The 23,170-nt window shown below is 54.5% G+C and overlaps 7 protein-coding genes across 7 annotated transcripts; 3 read left to right on the plus strand and 4 right to left on the minus strand.

Annotated features, from left to right (window-relative positions):
* Positions 1-220: 220 nt before the first annotated feature.
* BO86DRAFT_367928 (putative DNA helicase) lies at positions 221-2,772 on the minus strand (the record flags this gene model as incomplete). The annotated part of the gene is made up of 5 exons (XM_025670182.1): positions 221-333; positions 400-460; positions 516-1,936; positions 2,020-2,052; positions 2,171-2,772. The coding sequence occupies 5 exons, from the start codon at positions 2,770-2,772 to the stop codon at positions 249-251; spliced, it is 2,202 nt and encodes a 733-aa protein (XP_025524640.1). The 3' UTR covers positions 221-248.
* Positions 2,773-3,656: 884 nt separating this feature from the next.
* BO86DRAFT_319897 (endonuclease III domain-containing protein) lies at positions 3,657-7,019 on the minus strand (the record flags this gene model as incomplete). Its single annotated transcript, XM_025668266.1, has 2 exons — positions 3,657-5,120; positions 5,784-7,019. The coding sequence occupies 2 exons, from the start codon at positions 7,017-7,019 to the stop codon at positions 3,657-3,659; spliced, it is 2,700 nt and encodes an 899-aa protein (XP_025524641.1).
* Positions 7,020-7,257: 238 nt separating this feature from the next.
* pex4 (putative ubiquitin conjugating enzyme (UbcJ)) lies at positions 7,258-8,463 on the plus strand. The gene is made up of 2 exons (XM_025672616.1): positions 7,258-7,686; positions 7,780-8,463. Exons 1-2 carry the CDS (start codon positions 7,530-7,532, stop codon positions 8,100-8,102), a joined length of 480 nt encoding a protein of 159 aa, XP_025524642.1. The 5' UTR covers positions 7,258-7,529; the 3' UTR covers positions 8,103-8,463.
* A 257-nt stretch (positions 8,464-8,720) lies between these two features.
* On the minus strand, positions 8,721-10,523 carry BO86DRAFT_173532 (putative GPI anchored cell wall protein (Dan4)). Its single transcript, XM_025666524.1, has 2 exons — positions 9,649-10,523; positions 8,721-9,348 (listed from the first exon to the last, which is right to left on the minus strand). The coding sequence occupies exons 1-2, from the start codon at positions 10,163-10,165 to the stop codon at positions 8,924-8,926; spliced, it is 942 nt and encodes a 313-aa protein (XP_025524643.1). The 5' UTR covers positions 10,166-10,523; the 3' UTR covers positions 8,721-8,923.
* Positions 10,524-12,551: 2,028 nt separating this feature from the next.
* BO86DRAFT_320044 (YbhB/YbcL family Raf kinase inhibitor-like protein) lies at positions 12,552-13,163 on the minus strand (the record flags this gene model as incomplete). Its single annotated transcript, XM_025668279.1, has 1 exon — positions 12,552-13,163. The coding sequence occupies one exon, from the start codon at positions 13,161-13,163 to the stop codon at positions 12,552-12,554; it is 612 nt and encodes a 203-aa protein (XP_025524644.1).
* Positions 13,164-16,564: 3,401 nt separating this feature from the next.
* Positions 16,565-18,478, plus strand: gel1 (1,3-beta-glucanosyltransferase gel1). Its single transcript, XM_025672617.1, has 2 exons — positions 16,565-17,375; positions 17,446-18,478. Exons 1-2 carry the CDS (start codon positions 16,779-16,781, stop codon positions 18,220-18,222), a joined length of 1,374 nt encoding a protein of 457 aa, XP_025524645.1. The 5' UTR covers positions 16,565-16,778; the 3' UTR covers positions 18,223-18,478.
* Positions 18,479-19,505: 1,027 nt separating this feature from the next.
* Positions 19,506-22,995, plus strand: BO86DRAFT_173757 (putative cellobiose dehydrogenase). Its single transcript, XM_025666525.1, has 2 exons — positions 19,506-21,970; positions 22,027-22,995. Exons 1-2 carry the CDS (start codon positions 19,793-19,795, stop codon positions 22,585-22,587), a joined length of 2,739 nt encoding a protein of 912 aa, XP_025524646.1. The 5' UTR covers positions 19,506-19,792; the 3' UTR covers positions 22,588-22,995.
* The last annotated feature ends 175 nt before the right edge of the window (positions 22,996-23,170 follow it).

Genomic DNA, 23,170 nt, shown 5'->3' on the forward strand with positions numbered 1-23,170 from the left:
ATCGAAGATGAAACCGTCAGACTTTAGTTGTTGTTGGTTCATTTATTAATGGTGGGTGAATTGAGGAATCGATTCTCAAATGATGGATGCCAAGCGGGCGTGCTCTGACCACTTTTGCTGTCACTCAAGCCGAATTGGTGAATTTAGTCTGTTTCAGCCGAGTGGAGCGGCAGCACCAGGCCGAATTACGGAGGATTATGCAGTCGCCGTGCAGTGATTTCATGACTTCATCTTCGGCGGGCGGCCTCTCACAAGAACGTCCCTGCATCGGGGTAGCGCAGATCAGCCTGTTCTTCTAGAAACTCCATCCAGCGCTTCAAAAACCCATTTCCTCTGTAATGCAGTTAGGGTCCGTCAGCAATCACACAAAATTCCAACAACCGCCCCCAAATGACTTACTGGCTGATCGTCTCCGAATCACCGCAGATGCATAAGTGTCGCTTCGGCCGCGTCATGGCCACTGTTCCGCTCTAGTCAGTACTGACCTTCGCAGATTAATCTAGAACTGGTCTTACCATTCAGCCGACGCTTCTCGGCCAGAAATCCAACTTCATGGGCCTCGTTACTGCGCACCAGGCTGACCACTACTGCCTCCTTTTCGCGCCCCTGAAAGCCGTCGACGCTGCCCAATTCCAGGTCGGGATATTTCTCACGGAGCATCTGCGACAACACTGCTAGCTGTCCGTTGTACGGGGTGATTACTGCAATATCGCTCGGTTGCACCCCGGCCGCCACCAGGGCATCAACATGCTGCCCTACCACCAATGCCTCCATCGAATTACTCTTGCTTTCTCCCAATAGTTTCTCTGACTTACCTAGCCCCGATTCCTCCGCCGTCTCAGGGAAGTCTCCGCCCTGGGTGTCCCAGAAGACCAGGGGTGCTATCGTATCATCTGTCGCCTGCACTTCAAACGGCAGATCCGCCAACCGGCGCGCCCGCACGGCCTCAGCTGCTATTAATTTCGACTCGTACAGCTCCTGCGAGGGGAATTGCATGATGGTTTCGTGCATACGATACTGGGTGGTGAGCATGCGTTTGATCCCCGGCCCATGTGTGGCCAGTAACCGGTCAAACAGCGTAGTCTCCAACGAGACGTCGGGCAACAGCTCCACCCCCGCCTCCGCACTACTGGTTTTCGTTTGCTCGCGCGTCGATTTAACGGTGGGCGGCAGCTGCAGGTGGTCGCCGGCCAGGATGACCTTGGACGCCGGCAGCAGCGGGATCCAGCATTGGGGCTCCAGGGCCTGGCTGGCCTCGTCGATCACGACCACATCGAACTTTTGCCCGCGCAACTGATGCCCGCCCGCCCCGTGCAACGTCGCCAGCACGACGCTGCTCTCCCGCACCAAGTCCGCTACGCATTTCGTTTCCCGCTCGCGGTACTCGCGCCGTAGCTGCTTCAGGTCGTCGTAGATGGCGCGCCGCTCCCGTCCCGACCGCGTCTTGCGGATGCTTGCCTGTTTCTGGTCGATCTCGCGCCGCACGTCCCGCACAATCCCGGCCGCCTCGGATGTCTGCGTCAACACTTCGAGCGAGTGATCCAGCACCGCCGGCAGCAGTCGCGCGGGGTGGCCGATGCGCACCACGGGAATCTTCTTGGGGACCAGTCGCTCGACGATGTTATCCACCGAGATATTCGAGGGCCCGCAGACCAAGACGCGCTGTTTCCGCTGCACCAGCTGCACGATCAACTCGATCAAGGTATGCGTCTTTCCCGTGCCCGGCGGACCGTGGATGAGGGCGATATCGCGCGACGCCAGCGCGAAGCGGATCGCCTCTTTCTGGGAGTCATTGAGCGTAGGGTCGGTAAGCTCCATGTCCTTGCAGACGTCGTAGTCGGGTGTGAGGGGGGTGGTATGTCCGAACGCGACGCGCATGAAGTGAGTATGATCGGATTCGTGCATTTTGGCCATTCGATCCATCGTCTGGTTCATCCTGCATCACCGTCGTCGCCGTCAACAAGTCAGCGATTTCATTCCCCTCAAACCAACCAGGATACCTCAAGAAGAATCCCTTACCTTCGAAACGTAACATCATTCGCCAGCTTCACACTGTCCCCCGCACAAAATCACCAGTCAGCCAGTCAGTCCAGACCATCCCACCACCCTCAACATCTTCACCCCTCCCCAAACCACACAAACACAACCAAAGAAAGAAAGGAAAACATACAACCAAACCCTCTTCCCCCACAGCTCCTCCACCCCCTCATCCTCCTCCTTCTTTCCCCCGGCCGACGCAGCGGCCCCCTGCTGCCCAAACGCGACCCAAACCGCCCCCTCCCCAACCCTGGTAACCACCCCCTCCGGCGCCTTCTTCCCTCCCTCCCCACTGCCACCGGCACCGCCACCATCTTTCTTCCCTTTCTTCGCCGCCCCCGCCGAAGACGAAGAATGACTGATCTCCAAACATCTCACCACATCCCCGACCCGAATGCCATGCGCCGGGAGTCGTAAGCGCCCATCATCCTTCCCATTATTCCCGCCCTGAGTACCGTCACCTCCTCCTTTGGAGTTGTTGGACGATGCGGTCGCCGCATCCGGCACAAACTCCCCGACGAGCCGCCCGCCCAACCCCGTGCGCGTCTGCGAGAGCACCAGGCCCGTGAGCGCGTGGCCCGTGGCCTGGAGGGTGCGGCGCGTGGCGGGGCTGGCGGCGACGGAGGCGGCGGAGAGGGTGGAGGAGGCGATCTCGAGGCTGTGTTCGGTTTTGAGGTGGTGGAGCTGGGTGGTTGCGAAGGCGGGGATGGAGATCGGCGGGGATTGGGGTTTCATTTTGAGAGACGTCGGATTTGCCTTTGTCTGAGGAGAGCGAGGAGAGGTCGTGAGATTGGTGGTAAGCTCGGTGCGTGTGTGTGGTTGTTTGCTGTGGTGGGGTAGGCGTGTGTGGCTTTTGTGGTGAGGGGGTTGATTTTCTTGGGCGGGAGGAGGGATTGTGGTTTTTCTTTCGGATGCGGTGGGCTCAATTCTGAGTAAGGTGTGTTGCAGACACTAAGTGAATAGAATGGTAAGTGAATTTGTGGAATTGAGAACAAAAAAGTGCGCGCTGCAGGATTGAAGAATGATGCAAACACCGAGCTGCACGATCGGGCTGCGGGGAAAAGGCCGCGAGAAGGGGGGGGGGGAGGGTGATTAGTCATCAATTTCCTCAGGCAGACGTTGCAGTGAGGGGAGGGGAGGGGGGAAGTTGGATTCAATCGCTTCATTTGTGGGTGTTTGCTTCTTTGTCTGCAGAGAAGATCGTTCTACAAGAGCTTTGGGGGCAGGGGTTGCTTGGTTGACACTTTCTTGACAAGGTTAGCGATTGTATATAAATATTAGTATAGCCGTATATCTAACCCACAGCCATGGGCTATCCAATGGACCACTCAATTCAGTTTTCCATGTGGTCAACACATCAGTGACGCTACGAAGGATTGCAAATCGAAATCCATCTGCTGGTTGCGAGGAAAGCCTTTCCTTCATTTGTTATTATGAACAATTACCTTCGGTTACAAACAACCTCCACTTATTAACTAGAGTAGATATTCCGAAGTGCTGAATAATGGACGACCACCCACCCTCCTCGTTCCAACAAGGAAAAAAAAAAAAAGAAAAACAAGGGGAAAAAATAAACACAGAGAAAGAAATACCAAGTCATATCCACTGAAGACAAATTGTCACTGTGCATGCTGTGAGTTCCTCGGACCACTGAAGGGCGCCACTCCGCGAGGCCGCTGATATACGATCTCCCCAAGCATCCGCACTTCCATGTCCTTTGCCAGTTCGTGGTTCTCGGAGAGATACAGATGATAGTCGCGCAGTCCTCGAAGTTCGAGCATCCCATCTAGCAGCTTCTTCAGGTACCGGCGCCGGGGCTCACCGGAAACCATCCCTTTCCAGCCCATATCCACAATGGTCAATGACAGGTTGGGGATCTTGAAGTGCTCGCGGATGAACCGGCGTAGCACCGACCACCAGATTAGGGTCGATTCCTCGGACCGGGGCCCTGTACGGGGAGTACTACGATAGTGAGATGGAAACTTGAGAATCAGGTGCCGCATGAGCTCCGTGGTTGAGGTAGGGAGGTTGTGAAGGAACTGCAGCATGAATTCTGGGTCTTCATCCAAGAAAGCGAATTTGTTACGGGAATAGAATATCTGGCGGGCGTCCCGGTAGAAGTCTTGGCTGACAAGGAAGTAGTTGAGCGGGCTCATAAGGCAGCTGCAGGAGGTCGAAAAAGCTGTGTGACGGCCACGACAGAAACAAATGGCCCCGACAGGAGAGCAGGTCAGGCAACAGTTCATCGAAAGGAAGCTGCTGGGTCTCATGGCTTTCTTGCGATCCTGGAGCGAGATGACACCTCTCAGGCTTTCCACCTTCGGGAGGAATGGGTCTGGATGGTCGACCAGGAGCAGCTCCAAAATCATGAACTGTATCTCCCGGGGAAGACGGAAGTACGGAAACTGAGGCTTGACTTTCAAATTGTCCGTCACCCTCAAGGCAGCACGGCGAATCACCTTCTGGGTGTGTTCCTCATAATTGTGACCAAAGTGGAACGCGCACTGGAGCAGAACTGGGAATGGATTCATCTCACGCATGAGCCTCTGGGCAACTTCCAGTTCGCGCACCTTGCATGTCATGCTGAAATACTTCAGGCTGTGCATTTTAGGATGAGCCAGCAGGCAGAAGCTGATCCAAATCCGTAGAGTGGTCCTGTGGACTCCACCGGCCAGCTTAAGGTAGCGGTGCTCTCTCGGGCTCAGGTCCAAGTGCAAGTAACGCAGACGGTGGAGTCCCCATTCAAATGAGAATTCAAAGGATGTGTAGTCGCCTCTGCTGGCGAGGGGTGCATTGAACCGATTGTGGGAGAAGAAAACTGCGCCGGCCTCTTCACGAGTAGCGCGAGAGAGACTGAAGAGCTCGACAGGCAGTTTCGGATGATTGCAGTCCCGCTCTATCCAGATCCCTGGACTTGGAGCAATATAATGACGATGATCCCCTTTTAGACAGGTACCACCATTGTGCTTTCTGCGTACGGACTCGTATCGGATGTTTATCACACAGTTCCGCAGCAGTCCAGCATACTCGAGGATCTTGACGCGAGCCACATGCGGAAGATCCATGAACGTGATGCGTGGTTTCTGGACGACCGCCCCACTTTGAGCAGCCTGTTTCTCGGGATCGTTCGCGGAGAGCATCCATCCACGCTCAAGAAAAGTAAAGAAGGCGTCTTCAAAGGTAGGGAAATCCCTGGCCGGAACATCGATCGCAGCTACTCAGAACCAGAAGGTCAGTGGGACTTAAAGTTGGCAGAGGAGAAGACACATGGAGGCATCCACGGACCCATGATTTCGATCAGTCGAGATGAATTGTGTCCCAGATACTGCCGGGCAGAACTGAAACTACTTGAGGAAGCCCATATGAGATGGAGTTCGAAGGAAAAGAGGAAGTGGTTGCGGAAGACGAAGTATGGAGGAGGCAGAGATGTGATGCAGAGAAAGCGAAGAACGGACGCGGAGAGGGAACACGGTAAGTCACGTCAGATCCTCAAACTACGTGACAGAGTCAACAGAGACAGCAATGGGGAGATGTCGGACTAGGTGGGCAGAACAACAGAACAGTCCAAACAGTTCAAACGTGAACCCCTTCAACAACGACGAGAGAAGAAGGTGAAAAGGGAAGGGCCCGCATTCAATTCATCACTCCGCCTCGACCTTCACCTTTGGACTTCCCCCGCCATCGTCACTCTTGATCTGCTGCGGGGCAACATCACTTTCCGCCTTGAATACCGTCGTCTTCTTTACTTTGGAAGCCATTCCTCGAATCTCGCTCTTGCACAACTTCGTCCCTGCGAGGTCACAGTCGCCGCACCGCCGGCCGATAGGTAAGCAGACCGTCTGCCCCAGTCCAACCAGCAGCTTGTTGATCTCATGCCATTTGTCTTTTGGCAGCCACGATTCCAGAGCCTTACGAGTCTCCTCCGGATTCTTCGTCTTGTGCCATCCCCAGAGGTTGGTAATACGGTGCACGTGGACGTCGACGCCAATGCCTTCGTGCTTGCCCCAAGCAGCGCTCATACACAGGAACGCCATCTTCGGCCCGACTCCCGGCAAGCTCATCAACTCAGTCGGCGTCGACGGGATATCGGAGTCGTACTGATCGCGGAGAATAAGGGCAGCAGCTTTGATATACTTGGTTTTGTTGTTATGGAAGCCCACGGTGCGAATCAGCTCGTTCAACCGTTCCGGCGATACGGCCAGGATATTCTCCAGGTTCAGGGTGCTGTCCTGCATAGGCTCTAGTGCCTTGCGATCATCGTTGTCGTCGTCGGGCTCGACCTTGATGGCAACTGGAGGTCCATCCCCAAGCTCCGTGTGCAATCGTTGCATGGCCACGGCCGTCACCGTATCCTTGGTCTGCGAAGACAGCATCAGGGCAATGAGGGTCTGGAAGCGGCGATCTCGAGGCGACGATGCACGCCAGTAAAGCTCAGCGCAGCCCATAGTGTCGACTGGGGCGGTTGGGTTGTCCTCGCGCATCTTCTTCACGGTGGCATAGATGGCTTCCCAGTTAGACGGAGGCTCTACCGTGTAGGTGCCATCCTCGACCTTAACCTTCCGGGCAGGCACGCGGCGGGATCTGGCCGCAGGCTTTTCAACAACCTCCTCTTTGACAGTGGTTTCAACTCTCAGGGATGTCTGGGTCGCATCTGCAGGCGTGCGCGCAGAACGAGTCCGCGAGCTGCGGGCCGAAGGGGCGCTCAGTGCGCTCTTCCGTCGCTTGGCGGGGGGCTCCAAAATATCCTCGATATCGACAGTTGGGACCGATGACAGCGACGACGTGTCATCGTCGTCGCTCACTGCCTCTGCAGACGCAGACACAGATGCAGATGCAGACGCAGGCGCATTGGAGCCACTGTTGAAGGCAAAACTGCGCAGGACACTGGCATGAGCAGATGAGCTGCGTGTTTGCCGGCGGCCAGGGGGCGACAGGGCCTGGACGACTCTGGCCGTCTCCTTGGCCGTGCGAGAAGTACGCATGGATGTAGCGCTGCTGGCTTTCAAGATGAAAGATGAATGATGGATGTGGTTTTCGTTTTCACATGAAAAGAGGGTGGCTAAGCATCAATAAAATTTGTTAGGGGCCCCATCGGTCCAAGGAATGCCCAGTCCAGACCACGGGAAGAAGACTGGCACCCGGCGCTACTGAATGGGGAAGACCCACGACTTGAACCTCGGTATTTTCTGTCCGCTTCAACTCCATTTGAGTGCAGTGCCAGCCACCCGCTGTGTCACATTTTGGAGAGATGTGTCTATTGGTGAGAGACTGTTTTTGAGAGACACGCAGCGATCGCAGAGTCTTGTTTTCCCTTTCAATAGAACACGGTCATTTTCACACTCCCTCCACACGCACTAAGGGCAAACCCCTCGCTCAGTCAGCGACGCTCAGTCAGCGACGCCGAGCATTCCACCACCTTTCCGGCCACTCACCAACCACGCCAGCCAGTCAGCCAGCCAGCAGCTCGTTCTGCACATGAAAAGGCTGAGACAATGGCAACGCACAACACCACCCAGCGTCTCCTCCGGGAACTGAAAGACTACACCAACAACCCCAATGAGGCCCTTCTGCATCTCGGGCCCATCGAAGAGGACGACCTCCTCCACTGGGAAGCCGTCCTGAAGGGTGTAAAGGGCACTCCATACGAAGGTAAACCCTCATTCCTCCCTCTCCCTCTCCCCCGCGCCCCTCCGCATTTCCGACAGCCCTCACTCGGCTTCCAACATCTAAGCATCGCAATAGGCGGCCTCTGGTCCCTCCACATTACCATCCCCCCGTCCTACCCGCTCACCCCGCCCACCATCCGCTTCACCACCCGCATCAGCCACCCCAACATCTCCTTCACCACCGGCGAGATCTGCCTCACCCTCCTGACGACCGAGCACTGGAGCCCCGTCTACACCCTCTCCTCGACCCTCACCGCCATCCACCAGCTGCTGACGGATCCGCGCCCGGAATCGCCGCTCAACGTTGACGTCGCCGCTCTGCTGCGCGACGGCGATATCCCCGCGTGGGAGAGTGTGGTGCGGTTCTGGACGGAGGAGGAGCGGTGGGTGCCGAAGTAGACAGTACACCGTGGACTGAGGGCGGTTTATGGGGTATATACTTTTTGGATAGGAGAGGGGCTTGGTTGAATGATCGCATCAAGCAAGAAGAGATTCTGCGCGTTCATGGATGACCGAATCGTGTCCGTTCCGAGTGGGTGGACCTGAAGAGATAGGGGTGCGCGGACTATCACTATATCCATGCCTATATATATGCATTTATGCTCTCTTCATCGGGTAGGTCTGTACATAGGGAGCTAGGTAGCGAGCTAGCTAGCCTGCCCATCCCATGCAGAGTGACAGCACGCAAGTGGAGCAAGCCATGTTATTACGTTCAAAATACCCATTTCCACAGGGCACTACAATCGATAATTTTTTGGTACCTCCAATCCAATACAACTGAGAGAACAAAACAGTCTCAAATTATGTCCGATTGATCCATGATCCAGGAGTCACCGCCAAAGGCAACCCTCCCGGAATTCAAGGACCGAAGACAATCTGTCTAAATTATGCACATGCTTTGAACAACACCCACCAATCCATCCACCCCCTGAAGTATCCCTCCTTCCTCCCCAACCCAGGGGTAAAAAAAAATTCAGTATGCGCTAAAGGAGAGACAAAATGTGGGAATACGCCAGGGCTAAATTTCACAAAGTAATGTATGCTTTGCCAGGTTCATGTGTGTGCATGTGTTTTGTGTGCATGAAAAGGATCGTAACATGGTGAGAGGTATCATGGGGGCAGCTTCAGAAGTTTTCAGAAGTTAAAAAAAAAAAAAACGCCGGAAAATGCAATTGCTGGGAGAAGGACTATTCAGTGGGTCTGCGGTTTTTGGGGGCGTTTTACAGAGCCATAGCCACCACGGCCGCTCCACCGACCATCACGAACAGCTCCCGGCCCAGACCGTGGGTCGCGGCCCCGTTGTCGGTCTGCAGACTCGGGGAGCTGCGGGTGCCGGTGGCGACCTCGTGGGCGGTCTCGGTCGGGTGAATGACGGTAATGGCGGTGACGGTGCTCTGCTGGCCGTTGGGCAGCGTGGTGGTCAGCTTGTAGGTGGAGGTGTAGGGGGTGGTCTTTGCGCTGGTGGTGGCGCTGTCGTCTGTGGTTTGGGAGTCTTGGGTTGTTGAGGAGGAGGTTGTGGAGGTGGTCGAGGTGGTGGTTTCGAGGGTGGTGGAGGTTGAGGTCGAGGTTGAGGTGGCGGATGTGGTTTTGGATGAGGAGGAGGATGTGGTGGTGGAGGTTGTTGAGGTCGTGGAGGTCGTGTGAGCTGCGGTAGTATGTGAGCTGGATGAAGAAGTGGTACTTGTGGTAGTGGAAGTAGCAGAAGTAGAGGTAGTAGTAGTAGTGGCCGCGACGGTGGGGATCGTGGTACTAGCTGCGGTGGTGTGAGAAGAGGACGCGGACGAAGATGTGGACGAAGTGGACGCAGAAGTAGTAGAGGTCGACGTCGCCGTGGCAGACGACGAGGACGAAGAGGTCGACGAGGTGGTCGCCGCAGATGTAGAAGAGGAGGAAGAAGAAGAAGAAGAAGAGGAGGACGTGGACGGAGACGAGGAGCTAGACTCACTGCTACTAGAGCTCGACTCACTGCTGCTAGAGCTGGACTCACTGCTGCTAGAGCTAGTCGTAGGTCTCGCAGCGGTCGTGCGGGCAGCAGTGGTCGTAGGAGCGGCGGTGGTTTCCGCAGCAGTTGTCGGCTGTTCCGCACTGCTGGTGGAACTTTCAGCCTGCGAAGCGGTGGTCGCTGCCGCGGCGGCCGAAGTCGTCGCTGCCGGCTCCGAGGCCTGGCTCGTCGTCTCTACCGCAGCCGTCGAGTTGCCATCCGCTCGCTTGACCAGGTTCAAGTGTTCAGCCAACGACGAGTCATCCTGCTGGAGAGCTGCGGCAGCCTCCTCGTCAGACTGGAAGATGCCGTGGCTGAACCTCTGGAACAAATGCAGAGCCTTGTGGAGGGAGGTCTCTTCGATGCTGTCGGTGACCGACGGGGCGTCGGATTCGGATTGATCGGCGGCCGGGGCTGCTATCGCAGATAAGGCGATCAGGGATAGGAGAAGCAGTTGGAGCAGGCGAGTTGACAACGCCATGGCGCCTCAGTTGGAAATTCAACGTCTTTATTGATCGGGTGGGATTTTGGAGTTGAAGTTAAAGAAACGAAAGGTTCAGGGGATCGAAGCGAGAGAAAAAGTGGTCGTTCAGTTGGTAGGAGTTCCCAAAAGGGCAATACTCGGAGGTCGATGAAGAGGGGAAGAAAGCGGAAGCGGACGAGAGCGGCCAGGCAGGCTGATCTTAAGCGGCGAGGGATTGCAGAGAAGTACAGTATGAGTAAGTACGGAGGACTGGGCTGAGTCCAGTACAGTGCGGTGCGTCCTGCAACAGTGGGCTGGCAATAATTGATTATAGTAACGGTTGGCAGGTGATTGACCAACTGCAAGCCACCCGAGATGAGAGTGAAACAAATGGCCGACAAGGCTTGTTCTGCTGCGCCGCCAGTTAATAAATAGTAGCGGAGAAAAGAGCAGAAAATAGCAGAAAATAGCAGAAAAGAAAATTAGAGAGAGCAGGAAAAAAAGAATACGTACTAAAGGTCCTAAAGAAAAACAAGGCAGGTCTAGCTCGGACTTGCGGAGCCAGTAAGTGAGTGAGTGGATCAGCGAGTGGAAAGACGCTAGAAGATCGAATTTACAGGATGGTGCCTTTTTTTTTGTTTGCTATCATCATGGAAAGAATGGATGAAGCAACAACATCCAGGAAGTAAAGGCATTTTAACAAGAGAAGAGCGATAGAGAAAGAAACAAGGTTACCCAGATGCATCTTGCACCATGGTTCTACCCAAGTGCGGCGATGCACAGCCTATCCCCCCCCGGTCGCAATAAAATGCCCTTAAAAAAGCAACAAAAGTATCCGAATGCAATCCGTGGGAGTCATGGCTTCTCGACCGATTGTACGAGGTCAACGTCAGCCGCGAACACAGGCAATTGGACCAATGCACACACCAGCTCGCTTGGATTTCCTGCTATCTACCTATTACCTTCAGAGAGGGTGTAAGACGGCAGCCATGCATCTTTGGCTTTGGTTATGTGTCTCACAATCTGTGTGTACACTACCTCGGACAGACACTGATTGGCAGGCAGACTGTTTTGACGATTGGTGTCAGAGTATCATGGTGTCATGGTGTCATCGCAAACAGAGGTCGGCATTGAATTTAACCTCACTGGCTTGAAAGGGAAGAAGAATGTTTCAGTTGTTGCGGCCAGTCAGACTGGAGCGGACGATCCCGACCGCTGAGACAAATCCGAAGAACTACAGGTCGATAAGCAGAAGAATGACAACACCATGAGATCAGTCGTGTTGCGTTTACCCCACCTTACTCTTCACAACCGAGATTTCCCTCAACCCTCGGAGTTGAGCACATGCGTTTCCGACAGAGTACGGAGTAGAAAGAATCGAGTTCTAGGGCAGAGTGCTTAGGATCGATGTTTTCTTTTTTTTTCTTTTTCTTTCAACAGAGGAGTCTTTGTGCTGGGTGTATCAGGCACCAGGGGAGGAGGGAAGCCCGAACTGGGCCACTTGGTCCGTTCCTCTGCCACCGTTCGCGGACTATCGGCACTATCATCCAGGTGGCCAATTTGCCAAGGGAGTGTGCCTGACCATCTCTGGTACGGTACCTGTCGATTGCTTTCCAGCTCCCTTTCCTTGTTTTACGTCAAGGATCATTCAGCCTGTGGATAAACTGATTCCCTTTGAGTCTTGAGGACTGTTCGCTGCCTCTCCACCTTGCAGTATCAACAGACCGGCTGTCATTGTTACAGCTTCCCGAGCGCCAAAACTGCCCTCCGCATCCGTTGAAGGGCTAAAGGGGCTTAGCTCTTATTAGGAGGTAGTCTTGGCTCTAGTCCCAGAGCGGTTAGCTAGACTGGATCAGATCTGCTATTCTGGGCAGCGTAAGCAGCAGTGGCCACCTCTGATTGGCTCCAATCCAGCGCAGTGAGGCTGGCCCTTACCGGGATTGGACTAGTGCCCCTATCCTTGTGCTAATCTTGGAGACAGGCAGTCATTTTGCCTCTTCTACCAGACACAATACGAACAGAAGTTTGTTTTCGACCAAACGGTCAAGAATGAAGCCAAAGTCGGGCCGTTCGGCCAAATAGTCCATACTATAATTACCGGACAATTTGAAGCTAGCCGGCTCTACTCGCCGCAAAAAGAATGCCGACCTTCGACGATGACGTCCACGACTACTCCATGCAGGACATGAAAGTGAAGATCAGAACGAAGCCATCGAGTGAACTGTGGTTGTACCACTTTCTTGATAGCAGGTGGTCCCCGTGTTTGACTCCGGGTGTTACAAATGATTGCGGGTTAATCCATGGGGAGACGACGACGACGACGACGATGATGACGATGAACGACTCAAAGCACACTGTGCAATACAACAACAGATAACGATCTCCATCCTGCCCGGATCATGCTTCAAGCTCTCTGAGACAATGCCATCCAAGCGCCCCATCCCGCCACCTTCCCCTCCATCGCACGCATAATCTCCTCGATCCTCGCCGGCGAACTGAGACCCTGCTGGTCCAAGGTCTCATTCAAGGCCACCAGCTCGAAGAAGTACCGATGCGGCCCTTGGCCCCGAGGCGCCAGCGGGGCGAAATACACGCCGTTTCCTCCATTCTGGCCGTACTTGAATCCACCCCGCAGCATGAACGGCTCGGCCTGCGACTGGTCGATGAAGAAATCCGGGTTCTGCACCCCGGTTGTCGCGCGATGGATCCCATAGAACAGGCCGTGGATGACAGCTTCGGCGGTCGGGGAGTCGGGGTCCTCACAGAGGAGGATATACTCCTGGACGGTCGTGCCGGACGGATAGGGCCAGGACAGGGCGGGAAAGTTGCCTGCGCCCTCGCGCGTGTGGTCGATGTCAAGGTAGGAGCCGGTGGGGCCGAACTCGGGCGATTCGAGGAGGATGGAGGGCCATGGGTGGTTGGTGAAGGCTGGCTGGCTGATAAAGAGTTTGGACCATTGACACCAGACGGTGCTGACGAGGGTGATCCAGATGAGGGGGTAGGTGGTGTAATGCATCTGGCTGTACGGTCAGTGTCTGCAGTACGTGCTAGGTGCTTGGAGGCTACTCACACTTGCTTGCTCGTTTGAGCTGGTATGAGTAGGTGCAAGTTGAAGGGGTGACGAGAAAGAATGATCGAAGTTATGTGGTTGGCGAGGTGAGGATACTATTGTCGCTTTTCTGGACGCTCTTCTGGAGGAGGTTGCCAGGCTCAGGTGGCCATCTGGTGGACTCATTCCTGGTTCTACAACCTCGAGTGTAGGAAGTCCTCGTCAGGGAAGGAGCCACCCGGCACATAGTAAACTCGAGGAGCAAGAGCACTGAGTCTGTGTCTCCGAGCGAGGTGAGTACTATGGTGGTGCTACCTGCCGGATCATGGTGCAGCTGCCTCAACAATGGCAAGATGCCTTTGCCATCACAGTCGGTGCTTAGCAGCTCAAGGGACCGCTGACAACAGCCAGTGCATTACATCCTTCATCCTCCCCCGGCTTTTCTTGCACCAACCAAGCTAGGATAAGTATCCCTCGTGAAAGAAGTCGTACTGCAAGTAGGTGCTTCGCTTGATCACAAGACTGTCCTGTCAACTGCCAGAGCTGAGGAAATCATATAGAGATGCCTATCCATTTCTTAAAAGAGTACTCTGTATACCCAGCATATTAGGTTGCAAGCAGCATCCCTTAACAAAATCACACCCCCTTTCCGCTCGCGAGTCAATATACGATCGGTATAGTTCAGACGGTTTCACGCGGCGACTTGGCAAACTCACGCTCCTCGGTTGTCGAGCTCTATCCCAGCTTGGCAATCGTCTGCGCCTCAATGGATTCACAGCATGTCGTAGAACATCTTTGAGTCGTTGCGAGTACCTTAGTAGTAGCCTACGCTCGCTCCACTCCTGATCATTTGTGCGCGACTGGGCGGTCACGAAGAACTTCAGATCCTCTAGAGAACCAGAACATCGATGCCGCGAGAAACACAATCATGTACAATCCAAGTATTTCTCCCTTCTATTGCACCAAAATTCTCAAGCCTCCTGTCTAGCTAGTATATATCTCGCCTCGCACGCGAACACAAGTAAACCTCACCACCATCCAACTTCACTAACACCATAAATAAACACAATCAAACCCAAGAAGCAAGAAACATGCTGCCTAAACCTCCCTCATCAAGTCTTCAGGTGTAATGGCAACCCACCGCGCCGAGACGGTCTCGACCAACTAGCCGAGTCCCGCCGAGCTCGTTATGTCTCCGGCCAAGGATTCCGCAGTTGAGATTTTAGGCGAGCTATCGATTTCCAAAGGAGATGTTGTCTTGGGAGATTCTCTCGGCGAAGGAAACCAGATTGAACTCCAACTCCTGACCTCTTGGGTTGGGTCTTAGTGAGAACTTCGTTGTTCTGCTACCTTGTACAGTATCAGGTCTTCATGGGGTTGATGGTCGGTCGGGTTGGGGGCTCGGCTAAGGGGACTACTAAGATAGACAGGTACGGTTACCGGTCGCGGGGGGGGGGGTCTAGAGCGAGGGTTGGTGGGACCGTGCTTCGATCTGTGCGTTGACGTCAGTGTTAGGGTTTTGTGTTTGGTTTGGATGAGTGGGCGTTTTTTTCTGGGTGGTGCGGAATTGGAAGTGTCTGTATACCTAGTTGTGGGTGAGATTTATCTCATGTTATTTTGTATTGAGTGTTGGATTGATGAGGAAGAGTTGAAGGGGTCGGTGATAGACCACTCCCGACCGAGTTCGGAGGGAGGGAATACTAGGTATCCTACGGAGTACACATCGGCAGAGTAACTAGTTCGGCTATTACGAATATGTCGAATTACTGTACTGTATATAGTCCGGTCACGTATAAAAAAAGAAGTTACGGCGTATACTGATCCAATCTTATCTTGATGTCGGTATTCTGCTCCTGAGATGTCTGCCTTACTTTCCTACACATACTTTAAGGGCATCGGTGCATCGAGGGATCGAGGGATAACCTCTCCTTCCAGACGCACAGATGTCAATCGCGACGAAAACAAACATCCCCAATCTAGAGATCATGTGTGAATGTGCAGGGAAGTGATTCGGTTGGCTAAAATTAGCGAGGGGACTGCCTACCTAAAATTAGCGGAGGGTGGGTTGAGTGGAAGGGAATCTTGGGTGTTGTGTTGGCATGTCTCAGCTGGTGCTTCTTGGCTGAGTGACTGTACCTGCCTGCCCTTCATCCATCCAACGAGTGGCACAGCCGAAAGACTTGGGGGCTCTGAGACAGAACACAAAGTCGTCGTAACCCCCCAAAGCCTATTCTTCTGGGCGTTTGCTCGGCCATCGACGGAGGTATCTGGGGACACCACAAAGAAAAATTGAAGAGAAAGGGGGAGAGAAAGGAACCAATCCTCGAGTTGAACCAGCTCGGAGATGATCTGCTTCGCACGGCAGGGAAACGGGATGGCTGCGTTTTGGCTGCATCGATCGGTAGGTGCCTTGAGGGAGAGGGGGGAGGGGGGATCTTCCCCTTTTATATGTTAACACAATTAGGATATTCGGAGAGGCTGAATTGTTTGATGTGGTTGTTAGTGCCTATAAGGCCACCAGTTGAGTAGTGAATATTTTGCAGGGTGTGGTAGTACAGTATGTCTAGTACAGTGCAAAGTGCAGTATGTCAAGCCACTTCCAGTGAGCACTGCAGGTCAGGCAGGGTCTCACTTTCGCTTTCCCGCCCAGGGACTGGTTTTGTGGCCGGACCCACTGGGGGCCCCTCCTTCTTTCCTTGGCCCGGCCGGGGTTCCAGGGCTTTTCAGGGCTCCTCAGGGCTCCTCCATCCCCACTCCACCCATTCTTTGCGCCCTTCCCAGGTACGAGGATGTCATGGTCGAATCAATGGGTCGTTGGAAAATACACGGGTATATACAGTCTACATACTCATAGCACAAATAATGATAGTAACAAAACATCAATCCTCTTCTCTTTGCTGTTTTAAGATATTCACCGAGATATCCATGATAACAAATAACAGTGGCACACAGTGAAAACCCACGCCTGTCCTATGTATAGGCCAGTCCGTCCCTGGCTGGACCCTGATCCTGCAGTCCTGCGCTGGGGGCGATCTGACGATCGAGACAGCTGATAGGCACCCGGTAGACCCGCCCAGCAATTTCCCACACATACTTGCAATACCTTGGCTGCCTCATCCGGTAATCAAGGCACTGGGAGACATTGTGTGACACGCGCTTCCTGGTGGCAACCTGGGTTATCCTTACTGTTTTGAATCTTTGTATGGGGCAGACGGCTCAGGGATGGCTGACACTGCCTGCCTGCTTTAAGGGTCCTTCGACCCTGCACCACCACTTCCTTACTCTTTCGATCTCTCTCTTTTCTCCTCCTCATCATCTTCTTCCCCCTGCCTTGGGTTCTTTCCTCCGCTATCCCTTCAATCGTTCGCTTTTTTTTTCTCCTCCCATTTCAAGTCACTCGTTCAATCTTATTGACCTCTTCTCGCCTACTTTCTATAGCCGCCAATTCTTCCAAGGCTCTAACCCTCCCATTAACTAAATCATACTCTGTGACATAGCAGCTCTCCATTCGTTCCCGGGACTCACCCACCATCCGGCCTGTTTCTTTCCATCAAAGCAACTCGACTCACATAATCCATCAACATGAAGGGCTACGCTATCGCGACAGCCATCACTTTGGGCGCCTCCACCGCTTTGGCTGCTCCTAACCTCAAGGCCCGTGACGACGTGACTCCCATCACCGTCAAGGGTAACGCCTTCTTCAAGGGTGACGACCGGTTCTACATCCGTGGTGTCGACTACCAACCCGGTGGCTCGTCCAAGCTGGCCGATCCCATTGCCGATGCCGAAGGCTGCAAGCGCGACATCGCCAAGTTCACCGAGCTCGGCTTGAACACCATCCGTGTCTACTCCGTCGACAACTCCGCGGACCACGACGAGTGCATGAACGCCCTGGCAGATGCTGGCATCTACCTCGTCCTCGACGTCAATACTCCCAAGTACTCTCTCAACCGCGCCGACCCGAAGCCCTCCTACAACGATGTCTACCTTCAGTACATCTTCGCCACGGTCGACAAGTTCGCCAATTACAAGAACACTCTCGCCTTCTTCTCTGGAAATGAGGTGATCAACGACGGTCCCTCATCGAGTGCTGCCCCCTATGTCAAGGCGGTTACGCGTGATCTTCGCCAGTACATCCGCAGCCGCAAGTACCGTGAGATCCCTGTCGGATACTCTGCTGTATGTAGTCAAGTCATATCACGATGAAACGAAGAGCACGGAAAAACTGACCAGAGATATGTTTCTTTAGGCCGATATCGACACGAACCGTCTCCAGATGGCCGAGTACATGAACTGCGGTACCGACGATGAGCGCAGCGACTTCTTCGCCTTCAACGACTACTCTTGGTGTGACCCGTCTTCCTTCACCACCTCCGGCTGGGATCAGAAGGTCAAGAACTTCACTGGATACGGTCTTCCTCTCTTCCTGTCCGAGTATGGCTGCAACACCAACACCCGCAAGTTCGAGGAGGTCAGCTCCTTGTACAGCACCGACATGACGGGCGTCTACTCCGGTGGTCTCGTCTACGAGTACTCGGAGGAGCCCAGCAACTACGGTCTCGTCCAGATCAAGGACGGCAAGGTCAGCACCTTGGATGACTACGATGCTCTCAAGTCTGCTCTGGCCAAGACCAAGAGCCCCACTGGCGACGGTGGCTACAACAAGACTGGTGGCGCCAACCCTTGCCCTGCGAAGGATTCTCCCAATTGGGATGTTGAGAACGACTCTCTTCCTGCTATTCCCGAGCCCGCCAAGAAGTACATGACCGAGGGTGCTGGCAAGGGTGTGGGATTCTCTGGCTCCGGTAGCATGAACGCTGGAACTGCTTCTACCAGCACCGCCACCCCTGGATCTGGCTCCTCCTCCTCAAGCAGTGGCTCTAGCTCTTCCGGCAGCGGAACTTCGACCAGCTCTCCAGGCGCTGCTGCCGGCCTGTACGTGCCCCACCTGACCATGACCCCTGTCATTGTGGGCCTGGTCACCGTCATGTCGACCTTGTTCGGAGCTGGCATGGTTCTTGTTTAAATAGTTCATCTACCAGTGCATGTTTGCTCATGCTTGTCAATTCTCACCGAAAGCCTTTGCCTTCTTGAGACGGGCCTCTTCTCTTCTCTTCTTTTCTTTTTCTTTTTCTTTAGAGTCAATATGCAGCCAGATTGGTCGAAGCACTGTATTTGCCGATAGCAGAACGGCTAGCAGAGCAGATGGTGGATGTGGGATGCCAACGAAGTGATCTTAGAAGGCAGCTGTACAGTTGGTTGGTACCTACATTTTTTTTAGCGCACGTCTCTCTGCATGTAGAAGTACTCCGTAGTAATGAAATGATTTATCAGGAGTGATGAAATGCTGCCCAGTGTGATGAGTATGATCCTGCCGCCGGTTGGTCGGCCGGTTGCCCTATCTTTCCGTCCCTTTCGGGGTCGGACTGCCCGGCACTCTCCACCTCCCTGCTGGGACCCCACTCGGAGACCGGCCGAGGTCTCCCCTCCTAATTTCCAAACTTCCTCTCCTCTCCGTCTCCCCGTCTCTAACCATCCATCTTCTCCGACCTGACACTCTCTCTGTCTCAGAATTCTGCAACAGGCTTCATGACAATCTCATCCCGGCGGTCAGAAACAGTATGTTGATTCCGAAAACCGAACCAAGTGTCAGGATGTTTTGATCCTATCCATCCTCCTGTCTAGATGCTTGCAACCGCCTTGCTGAACAAAAAACTCCCTAGGCACCAACGACTGGAGTGGTGAATAGTCTAAGACAATAGACAGCTCTTGGCATCGTCACTGTACCTGTCCGATATCATGACTGGGGGGGAAATGCCTGTCGACAATGGGGCTTGTCTTCCACCCACTGGGGACCTTCATTATTCATCAGACGCCCAGGGAGGCCAATAGGCGACGCGGGTTTTGTGATCAATCCACTCCGGCGCGAACTCCTGCCAGGAATCTGTTTGATATAGATGAGCTTGGCTTTTCCAAGGCACAGGGGTGCTATAACGCTCAAACCACCGATGTCTGCTCGTGAAACACACGCCGACTAGGGATGCTTGGCATGTCCCACTCCACGCCGCCCTCCGAGAAACGCCCAGGGCCCGCCGGACATTGCTTATTTTGCTTCGAAGCCACTCACAGCCTGGGTTCTAGACGGTTATATCGCTGCAAGGGAGCAGACTAGACGCCTTCGAGGTGGGCATGCGTGTCCACAATCAATATCTTCAACGCATTAGCCTTATCCTCTGACCACCCTTCAATCACCGTTACACCTCCGCTTTCCTCACACGATGGCCGGCCCTGTCCCCACGTCGGCCTCGAGCAGGAATCTATATGAATGCCGTGGTCCGCCTCGAAATGGACTTCCACCGGCTTTCAAACGTTTCAATCCATTATCTCCCATTCTTTTCGGTCCTTCTTTTCTTTTTTCTTTCTTTTTTTGGGCAATTTTTTTTTTTGCCGCCACTCTTTTCCGGGTTGCTGCTGGGCCAGCTTTCCCCCTCAAGGTTTCTATCTCATTCTCTCACCTTTGATTAGGTATCTTTCCGACCCTATCTGGTCTATAGCATCTTTTGCTCGTTCTTCTCTTTCGAACAATTCACTTCAAGATGCGTTCCTACATTCTTAGCGGCGCTGTGGCCCTGAGCTCTGCGCTCGGTGCCTCCGCCGCAGCCACCGCCACTTCCGCCTACAGTGACTCGGTTTCCGGCATGGACTTCCAAAGATGGTGCGACTCTGATACGGGCTTCTGTTTCGGTATTGCGCTGCCTGAGACCGTGGAGAAGAGCTTCATCGGTCAGCTGAGTGTGCCTCTCGACAGCTCTAAGGGATGGGGTGGTGTCAGTATGTCCGGTTCCATGACCAAGGCTCTCCTCATCGCAGCCTGGGCCAACGGCGACTCTGCTGTCGGAACCCTCCGCGAGACCAGTGCCTACTCCAGCCCCGAGGTTTACAGCGGCGATGCCAGCATTCTCGAAATCCCCGAGGGAACCTCCGTCAACAGCACTTTCCTCACCTATACCTTCCTGTGCGAGAACTGCATTCTCGGCGAGCCCACCACCTTCGGCGCCACCGAAGACACCTACTACTTTGGCTGGGGTCTCAGTACGACCAGCCCTACTACCCCCTCCTCCGATTCCTCGGCCATGCCTTTCCACGGAGCCGGTTACGGTGGCTTCGAAGTCTACCTGTCCAAGGCCAAGTCGTCTAGCTACGCCACCTGGGCTGCGAAGGCCGTCTCGAGCACGTCTACTGCCTCTGCGTCCGCCTCGGTTACCAGCCCTTCAGCCAGTGCCTCGGCCAGTGTCGTCGCCACGGTTTCGAACACGACCTATGATTACATTGTGGTCGGAGGCGGTGCTGCCGGTATCGTTGCCGCTGAGCGATTGGCTGAGACCAGCAAGAAGGTCCTGCTGATCGAGCGTGGTGTGGCTCCTACCACGGAGCTGGGTGCGACCGATGCTCTTTCGTGGAACTCCTCCATGACTCCTTTCGATATCCCCGCCCTCGGCAGCTCCCTCACCTCCCTCAACTTGATGGGCGACTACCTCTGCGACGACACTGCGGGTATGGCTGGTTGTGTTCTGGGTGGTGGTACCATTGTCAACGCCGAATCCTTCATCCACCCCCAGGAGGCCGATTTCGACGACAAGTGGCCCACCGGCTGGAAGTGGAAGGACATTGAGGCGGCCGCTAACCGTCTCTACGCGCTCAACCCCGGAAGCACTCTTCCCTCGGCCGACGGCAAGCGGTACGACCAGGGCATGTACACTGTTCTTTCTGGCTTCCTGAAGGGTCTTGGATGGAAGTCGGTTGACTCCCAGAAGCAGCCCAACGAGAAGCACATGGTGTACAGTTACCCCTCCTGGGATGTCGGCAATGGTATCCGCGCTGGTCCTGTCCGCTCCTACCTCCCCTTGGTCCAGGACCTTGACAACTTCAGCCTTCGCACGAGCACCAAGGTCCGTCGTCTTGTACGCCGCAGCGCCCGCGTTACTGGCGTTGAGGTCGAGACCAGCTCTGGTGGCATCGAGATCATCAACCTGAATGCTGGTGGTAAGGTTGTTCTTGCTGCGGGTTCCATGTCGACTCCTCGCATCCTGTTCAACTCCGGTATTGGGCCCACCGAGCAGATCCAGACTGTCAAGAGCGGCAACACTGGTATCACCCTCCCTCCTTCCTCTGAGTGGATCAACCTGCCTGTTGGCCAGAACCTCCGTGACCACCCTATGTTCACCATCACCGTCAACACCAACAGCAACTTCACCCACTTCAACACCTCCAGCGTGGTTCCCGGCCCCAGTGCCGCCGTCCAGAAGCTTTTTGCTCAGGGCTCCGGTGTCCTCACCCAGGGTGGCCACCGTCTCCAGTTCTGGACCTCCAACGTTGGAACCGATGGCATTACTCGTTTCTACCAGGCTTCCTGCAGCACCAGCACGGACGGTGTGATCACCATGAAGCTGTACCTGACCCACGGTGCCACCTCGACCGGTGTCCTTGGCATTGACAGCTCCGGCACCACCACCCTCGAGACCGACCCCTGGCTGCAGACTGCCGCGGACAAGGAAGCTGTGACCCGCTTCTTCCAGAGCTTGATCGACGACATCAGCAACTCCACCTCCGGCTTCTCCATCTCCGGCACCTCGACCGCTTCCGGTATCCTTAACCTTATGACCAGCGGTGACCACTTTGTCGGCACTGCGAAGATTGGCACTGACGATGGACGTGTCAACAACGGCACTTCTGTCGTTGATCTCAACACCAAGGTGTACGGTACCGAGAACTTGGTAAGGATGCACTTCTGAATCGATGGCATCGCCCAGTGAGCTAACCGTTTTTCTAGTACGTTGTTGATGCCAGTATCCACCCCGATCTGCCCACCGGTAACACTCAGGCCATCGTCATGATTGCTGCGGAGGCCGCTGTGGCCCGCATCATCGCCCAGGGCACGGATGCCGTTAGCGCCAGCTCGTCTATTGCTGTTTCTGCGGCTTCTACCGCTGCTGCCCATTATGCATCTGCTACCGAGTCCTCGGTTGCTGTCAGCATTGCGACGGCTACTCCCGAGACCACCGCTGCCAGCGTTGCCGCCGAGGCGACCGCCACTGCTACCTCCGCGTCCAGCGCTGCTTCTTCCAGCTCTGCCTCTGCCTCCGATGACGATGAGGATGACGAGGACTTGCCCGACTGTGACGATGAGGATGACGAGGAGGAGGAGACCAACCCCGAGGATAGCTTCTCGGGCTCTGCCTCTGTGACCGCCCACAAGGCTGTGGCTACTCAGGCCGGCTCCGGTGCCTCGACCACCACCGTGTGGGTGACCTCGACCGCCTGGACTACGACGACCGAAGCCGTGGTTACCACCACCACTTCTACCGTCACTGTCTGGCCCACCTACGCCTAGGTAGGCTGGTGAATGGAATTTCCTTGTCGACGGTGGTTGTGGTTGTATGTATGCAACCAACAAAATTTACCGTTCGATTCTCTGTATTTAGACCGACCGAATTTACTATTAGAATATCTGTGATGCACTCAGCTGGCTCATTTGAGGTAGAAGTAGTTGCAGTCATGCCATTTTGGTCACGACTGTACTATGCGAAGAGGACTAAGGCAGGAAACGCAGGGTAAGCTAATGAGATGAGAGGAACTTGGAAAGGGATGGGCAGCCTGAGGAGGGCCTGAAGAGGGCCCGAGGAAGAAACTGGACGAAAGGCAGCCAGTCACATGTTTGGGCGGATTGGCTGATCTGCTCTTCCTCTTTCTTTTCCACCACCACCTTTACTATTACTTACTCCGATCGGATGAAGATCAGCGCATCCAAACCACAAGATTGAGTCGGTCTCAAGCCACGGACTTCTGGTTCCAACCAGTCGGAGGGTCCCAATTTACTTAAGAGCTGAGCACGGAGCAACACCACGAAACCCGGGAAAAAGAAAAAGGAAAAGAGTACGGAGTACCACAAAAAAAAAAAGCAAAAAAAAAAAAAA

Source organism: Aspergillus japonicus, assembly GCF_003184785.1.
Source record: "Aspergillus japonicus CBS 114.51 unplaced genomic scaffold BO86scaffold_53, whole genome shotgun sequence".
In the NCBI taxonomy this organism is placed as follows: Eukaryota; Fungi; Ascomycota; class Eurotiomycetes; order Eurotiales; family Aspergillaceae; genus Aspergillus; species Aspergillus japonicus.

Excerpts from the sequence above, each read along its gene's own strand:
- pex4 (XM_025672616.1), top strand. The coding sequence starts at position 7,530 with ATGGCAACGCACAACACCACCCAGCGTCTCCTCCGGGAACTGAAAGAC. Across the intron at positions 7,687-7,779 it reads AAAGGGCACTCCATACGAAG|GCGGCCTCTGGTCCCTCCAC; the intron begins GTAAACCCTCAT and ends GCATCGCAATAG.
- BO86DRAFT_173532 (XM_025666524.1), bottom strand. The coding sequence starts at position 10,165 with ATGGCGTTGTCAACTCGCCTGCTCCAACTGCTTCTCCTATCCCTGATC. Across the intron at positions 9,349-9,648 it reads TGAGTCGAGCTCTAGTAGCA|CTCACACGACCTCCACGACC; the intron begins GTGAGTCTAGCT and ends ATACTACCGCAG.
- gel1 (XM_025672617.1), top strand. The coding sequence starts at position 16,779 with ATGAAGGGCTACGCTATCGCGACAGCCATCACTTTGGGCGCCTCCACC. Across the intron at positions 17,376-17,445 it reads TCCCTGTCGGATACTCTGCT|GCCGATATCGACACGAACCG; the intron begins GTATGTAGTCAA and ends ATGTTTCTTTAG.
- BO86DRAFT_173757 (XM_025666525.1), top strand. The coding sequence starts at position 19,793 with ATGCGTTCCTACATTCTTAGCGGCGCTGTGGCCCTGAGCTCTGCGCTC. Across the intron at positions 21,971-22,026 it reads TGTACGGTACCGAGAACTTG|TACGTTGTTGATGCCAGTAT; the intron begins GTAAGGATGCAC and ends CCGTTTTTCTAG.